General features: G+C 33.4%; 1 protein-coding gene across 1 annotated transcript in view; it reads right to left on the bottom strand.

The window, feature by feature from the left end:
- Nucleotides 1-13,580, bottom strand: part of LOC145694263 (uncharacterized) — a 462,080-nt gene that overhangs the window by 288,569 nt on the left and 159,931 nt on the right. The window contains exons 3-5 of the mRNA XM_081770360.1: nt 10,793-10,959; nt 8,125-8,298; nt 4,268-4,435 (exon numbers count right to left, since the gene is read on the bottom strand). Of these exons, the coding sequence (XP_081626486.1) occupies nt 4,268-4,435; nt 8,125-8,298; nt 10,793-10,959 (509 nt within the window). The remainder of the gene's footprint in view (nt 1-4,267; nt 4,436-8,124; nt 8,299-10,792; nt 10,960-13,580) is intronic.

The following is a 13,580-nucleotide window of genomic DNA, read 5'->3' as shown; positions in this document are numbered from 1 at the left end:
TCTGGCCACATGACCTGCTCACATGAACCTCCTAGACTTGATGACCCTAACAATGTTTGGTAAACCCTATAAATTATGCAGTTCGTTATGAAGTTTCCGCCTTTCTCCATTCCCGTTCCTTTTGGGTCCGAATATTCGTCTCAAGAACTTGTTCTCAAATACTTTCAGCCTATGTTCTTTCCTCAGAGTAAGCGACCATGTTTTACAACCATACAGCAAAACAAGCACGATTATAGTTTTATATATTTTAAGCTTCACATTCCTTGACAGAATCTGCGACGACAAAAGATTTTGAACTGAATAATAACACGAATTCCCTGCTTTCAATCGACATGGTTTTGGTCTGTTAAACATAATCTAAACAAGTAAATAATAATAAATAATTAAATAAATAGAGAATACCCTATGAAGTTGAGCACTGACGATGACCACGTTGTATTGTAAAAGAGAATCTGGTTTCTTCGAGAATTCATTGTACTAGATTTTTTTTCCAAAGCAATTGTTTCTTTATTGTATTATTATATAAAACAGTAATTTGTGGATAGCGACTTCTTAATTAAAAAAGAAAATGTCCTACATTCTTCGTATCAGTGGATGCAAGTAGACAGCAAAGCATCAGAGACTTCTGTAGCAATTTTCTAGCACCGTCAGGCATATTCTGTAGAATGATCCAAGAAATAAATTAGAACTTGGAACTTGGTTATAATGGACAATGCAATTAACAGAAACAGAAAACATGTCCTTTTACAAATAGCATCCCAGTGTAGACAGCTTATATTTTGATTTTGCTCAACCTGGTCAGAAGTCTCTGAAAGAAAGTCTCCAGAGGATATGGTATTTAAAATGTGATTGTTTTTTCTGTTTCTCCTTACATAAGTGAACGATTATTTTTTCCTAAGTTTCCGAGAAATTAACTTACCAGTTCTTCTTCATGCATAGAACTACGGAGAAATAGTACTACTAAATTGTGTGATTATGTTGTAACCGATGTGAATCCTTAAAATGTATGTTAAGTTTTTTATAATAATAATAATAATAATAATAATAATAATAATAATAATAATAATAATAATAATAATAATAATAATAATAATAATAATAATAATAATAAAACTCTATAATGCCTTGCCACGTTTTATTGTATTACAGAACTAAGCAGACTGTACGTATTGAAACAGTAGAACCACTTGATTAGTTTTTTCTATAAACTTATAGATCCATGGAACTATTATATTAAGTCCTTCTATAAATCTCTATAAATATTGGAATTTAAGAAATTCAAACCTTTATTAGGATCATCTTCAGTCATGAAAGACTGATAACTAAATTAAAATTATTGTTAATGTATGGGGGGGGGTGTAATTCCTTGCACTTTGCACTTTCAAGCTTTCGGCTTTTACCTGAAGCCTTGTTCACAATTAAAAAAAAAGAAGGGAAGTAATAAAAACTTCAAGGAAATATAAAGGAATAGGTTCACCGGGGTAGAATAGCGCACAAACACTTTGTCACTTGTTACCGATCACATGTTAAATGGCAATCCACACGATGTTGCTGCACTGTTCCACCTCGGTGAGTCTATTCCTTCACATGTTCTTGATATTTATATTATTTTCACTCCTGTTTTCATCCTCTACTAACAAAGCTCCGGGAAGAAACAAAAACTTCGAAGTAGAAGGAATTTTCAAGAATTAGAATTTAAAATAAGTCAAATGATCGTGGAAATTCGGAGCGTATTAGAATATGATCTGGTTGTTTTATTTTATTTGCTAAGGACAAACGAAATGCTTCTGGCTTATTAGCCTCTGGAGTAAAAAAATAATCGGTGAAAAACTTATAGAAAAAGGTGAAGAAGTATACACGACGTTCATTGATCTAGGACGGTGGTCGCCAAACTTATGAAGCTTCTGAGTTTTTAAATCCTATTGAGAGCTACCAACCAAACGAAATACCAACTTTTTTTTAAAAAAAAAAAAAAAAAAAAAAATCTTACATTTGTCTATTGCCTATAAACTTACATTTCTAGTAAATATAAAATCAAAGTATCCAAGTCAGCAAATGTCTAATATACACATGAAAATCATAACATGCACAACCCTACGGATATACAATCAACTGTGAGATGAGGCTGACAATGGCAATTGCACGAGAGAAACAAGCAGTTGTTGTCATCAGTGCCCCCAGTCGTTAGTATCAGCTCAGTGGAGACATCAAGGTTAGTCAACCGAAGCGTTAACGCGATCTACCGAAAATGTCCCCGGGAGCTACTAGCAACTCGTGTTCGACGGTCTGGTGATCACTGATCTAAGAAATGCTTTAAGTGAATGAATTGAGACATAATAGAAGTGTTGAAGAACGCTGAAGATTCAAATGAACCAACAAATAAAGATAGTCTGAATACAGGAAAAAATTACAGAGAACAATACACTGGAAAGAGAGCTTGACGGGAATGTTGTCTCTTACAACATTGTTTAATATCTATTTAGAAGAAATAGTGAATAAGGATTGCTCAGAGAAGACGTATTTAAGCACGATTAGGATTAAGTCTATATAGTTTGCAGATATGGCTTCATCTGCAGAGTCTGAACCAAAAAAATACCATGATGCGAGAAACAGTGAAGAAAGTTTGTACAAGACGACGACAAAGATAAATGTTTTAAAAAATAGATGGAATGGGAATTAGAAAGAAGCAGTCTGTATCAATTATAAAAGTAGGAGGAAAGAAAGCAGAACAGTGAATAGTTTCCAGCGTGTAGGTAAAATGCATTTTTATTAGTAATAGAGACGAACTTCCGGCGTGAAATGGAACAATGGAAATGACAAAAAAATTATTTAGTAAGGGTTTTCTTTCCTTCTTCAAATAAAGAACTGAGAGATTTATGTGTGGATTATTGTATTGTACGTGGCAAAGACATGGATAGTACGCAAACTCAATGAAAAACTCCTAGTGACTTTTGAAACGACAGTGTGACAACGTATTGAGTTTAGTTAAATTGAAAACAATTTAGGAATGTCAGGAACGGGAGGGACGGAAAGAACAATATTGGAAGTAATCAGGCGTCAGTAATACCTTAGACAAAATTGCACCAGAAAAAAAAAAGCATTCAATTATTTTTCATTAAAATCAATAAAATAAATTATATTATCTACAAAGCACTAAATCATAGGTATACATAGTCAAGAGATTCATTACCATATTCTCTTAGATAATAAGGTAATGAATCTCTTGATCCTTCTAGTTTCTTTTTGAAATATGAACGTAGGGTTATTGAAAGTTCAGAAATAAGGTTTAAATAAATACAAAAAGATCTGTATGTAAGGTCAGTGAATGCCCAGAAAAATGTAGAGTGTCTAATAGGTAATTTGTTATAATGAGGAGTTGTAGAAAAGGTGTACGTGGTAGAACTCATATGTGCGGAATGTCCGTGGCTTACATAGGAATATATGTAAAATCAGTTGTAAGTTAGTGTCTTATCTAGTTTGCTAATGCTTTTTTTTTTTTAATTATGTTTACATATATTATTTTGAACTATAAAAAAATGTTGACTGCTAATTTAACTAACATGGACAATATTGGAGATATTATGTAATTGATTTATCAACAATATGGAAATTTAAATGAACTTCACAGATTGCAATATGCATAAATACACTACGTCACACAAACATGTTAAATATATGTATCTCCAACTTAAGTAGAGAAATAATAATAATAATAATAATAATAATAATAATAATAATAATAATAATAATAATAATAATAATAATAATAATAATAATAATAATACATTTATAATCATCATTAATGAAAATATGAGTCCTATGTAAAAACTTTTTTTTTTTTTTTTTTTCAATTTACTACTGGCTGTTAAAAGAAGTTAAAGAAGTGGTTAAGACGTTAAGAATTGGATTGTGAGGAACATGACAGAAGTCATGATACAAGAAAAAAGATACAGAGGTGAAAAAGGCAAGTCATGGTCGGTAATAAAATGGATAAACGTACTGCGTGAGGACAAAGAGGTTTATTTATTTTATTTTGCTGAGGTTCTTAGGTTACGTAGTGACAGTAATATATGAAAGCTTCAATATTTTTGGCTTTTTGGTAACGATAACAAAACATTTTGATGATTATAATTTGCTAAAAAAGAAAAAAAAGTCACATATTTGTAGATAAATATTGCTAGTACCAGGTACAGAAATAAAACCACTTGCAAAAGAAAAGGTTCAAATAGCCTATGAATTAATAGCAAAACATTATCCTTATACTTACTAGTAACAAAAGAACACATTGAGCGGATTCTGGGCTGTTACTACTTGCAGCCCAGTGAAGAGGTATTTTCCCCTCAATGTCAGGGATTCCTGGATTTGCATTCGCTTGAAGTAACTGCCTAACACATTCCGCATGACCATGTGCTGCCGCCCAGTGAAGTGGTGTTCTCTGGAATAGTAGTGTATGACTAAAAATCTAAACAGTCTCTTATTTCTAAGTTACAAATAAGATCTTTCTGTTTAACGTTCACTATTATGCCCTTTAGGCTAAGGGAAATGGATGATTAAGGCAAGTGAATGGTTATGGAAGAATTGGTGGAATGAGATTGCGGAGGAAATTAGAGTACCTCCAAAAAATCCACGGACACGATGTTGTCCACAACAAACTTACTTGGCCTGGGATCGAAGCAGGGATCCCATGCACCAGAGGCAAGTACTCTACCACTAAGCCACCGTGCCCCCCCCCCCTCCCATTTCCAAGTTGCAGTAGTTAGTCAATGTTCCTATTAAATTACGTTACAGTGGCACTTTTTATGTTAGTAGTTGCTTTACATTGTTTCAAATGATTTTCATAGCTAATACAAAGGAATGGAAGTAATATAATCTTTCATGTCATCTAGTACTTTTATAACATTCCTTGTAACACTGTTAGCTACATTAGAATAACAAAAATAATTACTCTAAAAACTAAAAGACCTCTTTTAATATTTAAATGGGCTTCACACTACACTGATAATATGACAATATCTTACTTTATTTAATTATTAATTTATTAGTAGTGTTCTAGGTAAAGGTATACCTGGAAGATTAATTTTCACTTGTAAAATTAATAATGGAAGAAGAGATTTTGGAAGTATGAGTACTACTATTAAAAGACACCATTCCAGAGGTGGTAGGGCAAGAAATCTCTAGATCGGGACTGCCCGATTGCCATTGAGAATTCTGTTCATACCAGCTCATAAAATAAATGAAGAAACATGTAGTCGTCTGAGATTCAACACCGTGTATCTCCAGTTTTGGCGAATTTGACTTTTTGATACCATTAGAATCAGTATAGCATGGTGCATAATCTGGCTAAGTAGTATACCTATATCACGACAAATTACTCTGTTTAAAAACTAAATTCAGCCTCGATATACGCAGTATTACTTAGAGGGAATAACAGTCTTTGCCTCTCCTGTAAAATTGGTGAAATGTTACTTACGCAGTATTGAATCTCAGGCGACGATATGCGTTAGTGAAAATATTAGAATAATCCAGCTTCCCATTAATGAATTAATACTTTGTCTATTTTTTACAATTATTTCATAACATTTTAGCTATGAAGAATCTTAAGAGAGAATTTCGGTACAGAATTGAATAGATAGCAACTACTTTTCATGAAGATCTGAGTTAAATTCCTATTTTAATCCTCGCTCCAAATATTTAATCTACGCCAGTGTTTTTTATTTAGAATACTGAGTGGGAATTCTCATCCCACCTTGAAGTCAATAATGCACCCCTCCTCTTTCCAAATTATCCTCACGTATGTTCCCACAAAATTTAGAAAAAAAAAGAAACAATGAATGAAAGAAAAACAAATACTTTTATGCTTTCTCAATAGTTTTGATCTTGAATAACTTTTCAGATTCATATGGAGTTGATAGATATATATGTGGTATTTAGATAAGTAATATGTTGAGTAGTGTTATTGGTTAATGCTAGTCAAGTAAAGCCTAAGCGTGATTGACAAATAACGATGGAATTGGTTATTGATATTTGATCTTATATCGCTAGACATAGAATAATGAAATTTGAAGGTGAATTTTGTGATATTGTCTTGTAGAAGATTCTGCAGATTGATTCTAGCCTCACAGAGACAAAGGCTTTAAATACCGGTAAATGGAATCTTGTAGCAACCACATTTGTTATCTTAAACTACGTATCTTAAGTTTTATGAGCCTTTTATATCCTTTTGCAACATGGTATAAATCTACTTATCAAGTCTCAGGCTAAGTATATATGGAAGAAATATAATTTTAGAATTAGCCTTGCCTAACTTCAAATTAAGTAATCAATCGAGTAAGTCACATTATGTTTTATTTTAAATTTATTTTTAACATAATAGAATAGAGATGATATTATAAAGGTCTTATTCTCTTTCTATTTATTAATAGGCATATTTTATGCATAACACTTTCATTCATATCAACAAATTGAAATAAAATGCTATTTATCAATGTCATAAATTGAACTCTTGTGACAGTTAAGGAAATTTGCAAGATACTGTAAAGTTATACAAGTGAATGCTGCAACAATAAATCAGTGCTTAAGAATAACAATCTAGTTATCTATGGCACTCACAATCTATTTATCTTCGCCACCCTGAAGAGACTGATTAATTGCAAGTTTTAGGTGAGTCTCAATATTTTCTTCTGTCAGACACGATCCTTAGAGGTTAAAATTCAGTGAGCGTAGAAAAACTTCCTCCAATTGAAACAGATGACGGATTGATTGCTCTGATTCAAATTGTTCACTAACCATGAAAACATTATGTGATTTTAATTATCCTTCTGCTCCGCACATAGCTGCCGTTATACTTTTAAATTCTTAAGTTTGGAACTTCCGTATAGGTAAGAAAGCCATTTTTCATTCTTTAAAATATCCATGGTTGAAGTGTCTGGGTTTTCATTGTTGTTGGAAATAAAATAAATTTAATTCCTTGTTACAATAATTATACTGACAAACAGGTAGTTAATTATTCCCAGACTTACGCCTTGTTTTACGTATTATGCGTTAGTTTTTAAAAGTATGTTTTTAAAATTGATTTTTATCTAAACCTTAAGCCCTGGACTATACAGACACTGCAAATGCACCGTTAACAACGAAGCAATGCACCGTTAACAACGAAGCCGGGTCATTGATGGTAATGGTTAGATCAACTATACAAACTTTAACGCGAAGCGAGGATGTCCTAACAATGCAGCGTTGGTAGTGGGGAGCTCGACTGTAAGAGTGCTGTCAACGCGACGCATTTCGTCTTCATTATTGACACTTCGAGAAACCATCACCTTTATACGATATAAAATCCAATGATTACAGTAACAGTCACCGTCATTTTCTAAGCAGTCGGTTACTAGAACAAAAACACCCATACATCCCATTTGCACCGCATTCATATCCACGAGTGAGAAAGGAAAATGGACGCCACCTCGCGTAAAACGTGTCTATAAAGTCTGGTTATGTCGCCATCATCGCGTTACCAACCCTGCGTATTTAGTGTACACATAGTCGGATAAAATAATGCCCACTTTATTGCATTGCTAACGAACGTTCATAGCGTTCATATAGTCCGGGCCTTAGATAACCAAAATCATGTTCAGAGTAGCAACTATATGTCTATAAAGTGTTTTTGTGCTTTCGAGTTACTCTAGTAACCAAAAACTCTCTCCTTCATGGTACAGGTTTAATTACAAGCATTTACCTGCATAAATTATACACTTTTAAGCACATTTTTAATTGGTAAAATATTCTAGTTGGTTTAAATATCCCACTTCTTCACCCTCTAGCAAAATTTTAAAGACGGAATTTGCGTTATGGCCTCTCTTTGTGGCTATCTCTGGATAAAACCTATAAAGTCACAACCAAACTATCAAGAGAAGACCACGGTAATATCTAGTCGTCATCCAACCTTCTTATGACACTTAAATGCATACGAAATTTTGTTCTTTTGTTGGCCTCTTCGAGAACTATTGCCAACACACATTGAACACTTGAAGCGAATATTACGGAATAGAAAGTAAGCTTTAATTTGCGTATGAGTTGTTAATTATTAAAAAAAACGAATCTGAAAGTGTTACAATATATTATTTTACTTACTTTATTGTTATCTTGATCGTCTATTTCACCCGGTGCCACATGTTTCAGCACAAGAGCAAGGCAACGACCGTAAGGATGTCTCGTAGTTAAGTGCAGAACCGTGACACCTCCTTTGTCCTTTAGTCGCCAATTCGGATCTTTGTTTATTAGATGTTTTAGACATTGTAGATGTCCCTGTAAAAAATATAGTCATGTACTTTTAATTTCCTGGCATTTATGAACTGCATAGAACATTAATTTTAGACAGGAAACCATAAGAACTTAAATTCGTACTCTCAATTACTATTATGAAAATTTTAAGATATTTTTTAATGCCTCGCTTCAGAAACAATTGGAACCCTTAGCGAGATCCAATCGCATCGCAATTTGTGAAGTGTCCCCCAATTTTATACCCTGCAGCAATATTATTACTAAGCCTGTTTTCTTTAATTATTAATTTATCAGCAAATTTTAAAGTACAGTGAAACCTATCTATGTTGGCCACCGTCGGTTCCATTGGAAAGTGTCATACTTAGACAGGTGGACAACTTACAGAAAATAAGCGTGATTGGTGTATTTTTATAATAGTATTTCTAGTATTACTTGATTGTAAAATTTTAATAAGCAATTGCACGATAGCTACTTTTAAATAATGTATACAGACTAGTTATAACAATATACAGTATTCTTTTTGGCACGTATTCACCTTCTAATTTTGTAGTTAACTACTTCTTGAACTACGACTGTTTCCCTCGAAGCAAAGGATGTTTTGAGAAAATCTGAAAATCATATCTCAAAACTTCCGGTAAGTTTCGACAATCCGTCAGATGCCAATAGTTGACAATTGACAATTGAGGTTACCTTTAACTTTGAGAATTTTCCGGAATTACTAAAGCTCACCATTGATGAAAGGAGCCAATATAGCTAATGGTTTTACCAAAACAGACAGGGTAAACAAATACGTACAACAATTTCCTGAGTTCCTATACGTACTTTCTCTTGTTCACATCTTCCTTCGCCACCCGTTTATCAAGGTAGTGTTCTGGCCCTTGATCTCCAAAAACAAACCGTGGGAATCCATGCTTCTTTGTCTCCAGTCACAAATACAGAACGTCTACCTCACATATGGGAATACGAAAGTGTTAAGAAAATAACAAAACGGTATTTTGCGTGGCCAAGATACGCAAGTAAATTTATCATTATAATCATAAGGTAAACATTGCCTCAATGCGGCCAACTTCCAAGATATACAGGTGGCCAACTTACAGAGTAGTAAGTAATGAATGTCTTATGGGAAAATGCAGGTTCAAGACGAAGTAGACCAAGATGAGCAGGTGGCCAACTTAGAGAGGTGGCCACGTTGACAGGTTTTACTGTAATGGAAACACCTTTACTAAATACAGCGAGTCTGAATAATGCGGCGCTGGTAACCTGTTGTTGGAAACAAGGAGAAAGATTACTTTTTAAAAATAATTTTCTACTTTTTATATTTATGTAAGCATGCCTGTCCCATTGACAATTTAGTAGGTTAAAGCTGCTCAAGTATTTACGCTCAACAACGGCCCAGGAAAGACTTGATTGGCCATAGTAGCTATTGAAAATGGTGAAACCAGAAAGATTTCAAGGAGATATTATCCACATTTGCTCACAGAAAAGTCAGGAGAATGCCATTTAGTGTTTAAATAAGGTATGTATATGTCATTATGCAGTTAATTTTGCTCACACTTCTATTTTAATTTATTAGTATTTTTATGTTATCATTATATGATATTTACACATGTTTTGGAACAACGTATCTTTCACATCGTCTTGCAGAACGAACATTAAGAAATCGTACATTTTGATTTTGAACATAAATTATAATTGTAGGATTGAATTGAAGCAAATAAAAATAATTAGAAACGCCAACTGAAAAAACGTTACTTTAGTATTCTAACGCTATGATAAATTTACTGAAAAATTTATGTTAATCGCAAGGAAAGGAAAGTTTATTTTGTTGTTTTTAAGAAAAGTCAGAAAATTACAAAGTTTTTATTATCATTTACACATTGAGCTTTAATATTTGTATTATTATTTGTATGTTCTATGCTAGTACTCTGTTGATGTACAGTATATCAAGGTCAAAATAAATAAAAATAGTACTGAATATCAATAGTTCAAAACCATGTTTTCATTAACTTTTATGTTTTAACTACAAAAGCCACTCACTTTAAAAAAAATTACATAATACAAAATTCTTTTATCTTACATTATGATCTTACATTCCATATTTAAATCTAGGAGTACAGAATAAACTCTGGTTATTTATCATAACACACTGGGCGAAGGGGGCGCCTGGAAATTCTCGCCCCGGTCGCTCACAACCCACGCGACGGCCCTGTACTGATGCTTATATTGTAACACTATAACTGTCAACGTAGCTTTCTCAATTACCATTGGAGCAACTAGCAGTGTAGAGCCAAAACTGATGGTGCAATTTGAAAAATTCTAACACTTTAGATTTAAAAACCTATCATTTCCAGTAACATTGCTCACTTTACGTTTTTTCGTATCTGCACTCATAATGAAGCTGGCCCATGACAAGGGACTTTCGTTACACTCTGTATATAGGTCATATGAATCTCACAACAAGGTTGAAATTGTGAGAGTTATTAAATTAGAAACAAATGAAAGAATAAGTCATAAATACCTTGTGAGCAGCCCAGTGCAATGGTGTTCTACTTGTTTCGTCCCGGATATTGGGTTTGGCACCTGATTTTAACAGAACATCCACGCAGTTTGGCCTGTCTCCAAGGACAGCATAAGCTAATGGTGTACGACCCCATCTATCGCGTGCCTCCACTTCTGTAAAGAAGCCTGGAAATATAAACCATAATTTTAGAAGCAATTATCACTAATCTTATAAATATGTATTTGAATTGGTAAATTATTCCTCCTCTTATTTTCTTAAAATTTGTTTTTTTTTTTTTCAGTCACCTATTGTATTCGAAATGCTAACTTCCTTTTATAGAATATTTAATGAAAAATACATTAAAATAAATTAAAACTAAATTCTCTGTCATTACAGTTCATCAATTGCTATTGTCGACCAAACGGTGTTTTAGGTGTGCAACGTGTGATCAGCTCGTATCATCGTTACTCATTTTCAAGACCAGAGTTCGCCATTTCTCAGTTCAAGTAGTTCTGATTGTCTTATGAAGCTAAGTAAACACCGAAAAATATATGCCCCCACTGGGAATCGAATTCTGAAACACATACATTAAAGGCACAGGGATTAAACGACCTCGCACTCGTCAACTGATGAAACTGTCCTTAAAACACCTAATTCTCTTACAGACATTAATACACATACACACGCGGTTCGTTTTTGAAACAAAAAGTCATAGGCGAAGCCAGAACTTTTCATAAGGGTGAGCACATAGTTTATGTGAAGCACAGACTGAGTACTTTGATTTACATACGAATATTTAAATTTATTGTTCATTTACATACTAATATTCAAGTGTTATTTTAATATTATTGTTGCAATATACATATTTGTGTTATGCTTTGTTACATACGTCTGCAACAAAGAATTACATGTTTGTATAATATTTCTATCTCATTCCTCTACTCTCCGCTGATTGTTTTATATCAAAATCATCTATATGATATCGTCCTGATATAATAGTATATAATTTGATATTTAGGTTATAATAAAGATTTTAAAATCCAGATAGAATATTATATATATTATTTGGATTTTAAGTGGGGTCTATCAATCAAGAGAGTGGGGTCCTAAACTATAGTTTGTTTAGCTTATACGTAAATCCAGCATTAGGAGAGATACAGTTGGACATTCTTTACAAAGAGCAAATGAAGGCAAGCAACGAAAGTGTACACTGTATTAAACTAATGTAAGGAAGTAATGCTCAAGATGTAATTGGTTTGCATATGGAATGCTTTCAAATTATTCCACAAGATCGAGTAAATCCATCTGCCATGCATAACTTTACAAGAGTAGCAACTTCCAATAAGAGGACCATACGGTATTAGTTTTACCTATCTTATATTTCTCCAGTAACTATTTCTTTGAGTTTATTTACATAAATGCATTTTTTTACGTATGTATAAGTTTGCTTACAATGATATTTGTAAACCTTTAGTCATTTGTAAATTTTGTTGCTATTATTGAGTATTCGTATGTAAACACATGCTCAATTTAAATAACTACGAAAAGCAGTTCCCTGTAACTGCTGTCGTCAACAATAATAAAAATATTTATGGTATGACTCATGATCCCCATTCGGGAATCATACATAAATAGGAAGGGCTAACCAACAGGGGGACCGAAGAAAATTTTCTAGAGGGGGATCCATCTCCATGGTTGCTATACAACGTCTGGTATTTCTGGTATTTAATATACGTGGTTTGCTATATTATGTATACATTTTCGTAAGCCAGAGGGGGGCCCGGGCCCCACACTGCCCCCACCTTCGGGCGCCCATGCTAACCAATGAAAGGTTACAAAGAATTTAATACCTTTTTTTTTTCATTCATTTAAAACTTTTAAACACGTCTAATGACTCACTTTCGTTGAAAATAAAAAATTTGGTCTTAATGAGTTTAAAAAACTGTCGAAAAGAAATATTTCTAATTCACCATCATTTTTTCTAGTTTCTACAGCAAAGTTATTTTTCCTTTTACCACAAAATATGATGTAATATTTTAATATCGCGTGATAGGTCGTATGAAGACCTTAACTGCTACTAGATCGATTGTTTCCTAATAGTTCTTACTGCATAGCAAAGACGACTTATTTACTAACAAGGTTAATGATGTTTTTCCCCAAGAGAGATTGTAATCAATAGTTAACCCTAAAAATAGACTATGTTCTAAGTCAGTGGCTTCCCGTGACATAATTTATTTGGTAGTTCACAACCGTCAGCAAATATAATTTCTATGGTCTCTTAGTACTTTCAGTAGTCTAAATAAGCAAAACGATGAAGTAAATGAAAGTAACCATATGAAGAGTATCCATTCATAACAAATGCTTTATCTTATTTGTATATGAAATCAATTCTGTTCTCCTGGGAAATCAATTGTCAATATCATTTTAAACTTTAGTCTTTAAACTTTTTTCTCTATTGATATCATAGCTAATCCACTGAGGCGACTCTGAGTCACGTGGCATATTTTTAATGGTTCTCGTACATCCTTCAATATAGTAAAGCAGTTTTCAGTTTCTAAAGTGAAAGAAAATGAAGTGTAATGTCGTTGGTGAATTTTACGTCCCACAGTTATGCCGGCTAAGCTAAAGGAGACACTGATGATGAGAAATGAATGAAATGGTGGAATAAAGAAAGTGGGAGGAAATGGGAGAATCTCGAGAAAATCCACGCACACGGTGTTTGTCCACCACAAAGCCCACTTAGCGCGAGCTGGGATCGAACCAGGGACCCCACGCATCAGAGGTGAATGCTCTACCACTGAGCTAC

Source organism: Thermobia domestica, chromosome 1 (genome assembly GCF_964235325.1).
Source record: "Thermobia domestica chromosome 1, izTheDome1.hap1.1, whole genome shotgun sequence".
Classification (NCBI taxonomy): domain Eukaryota; kingdom Metazoa; phylum Arthropoda; class Insecta; order Zygentoma; family Lepismatidae; genus Thermobia; species Thermobia domestica.
This window is presented reverse-complemented; position numbering and strand designations above follow the sequence as displayed.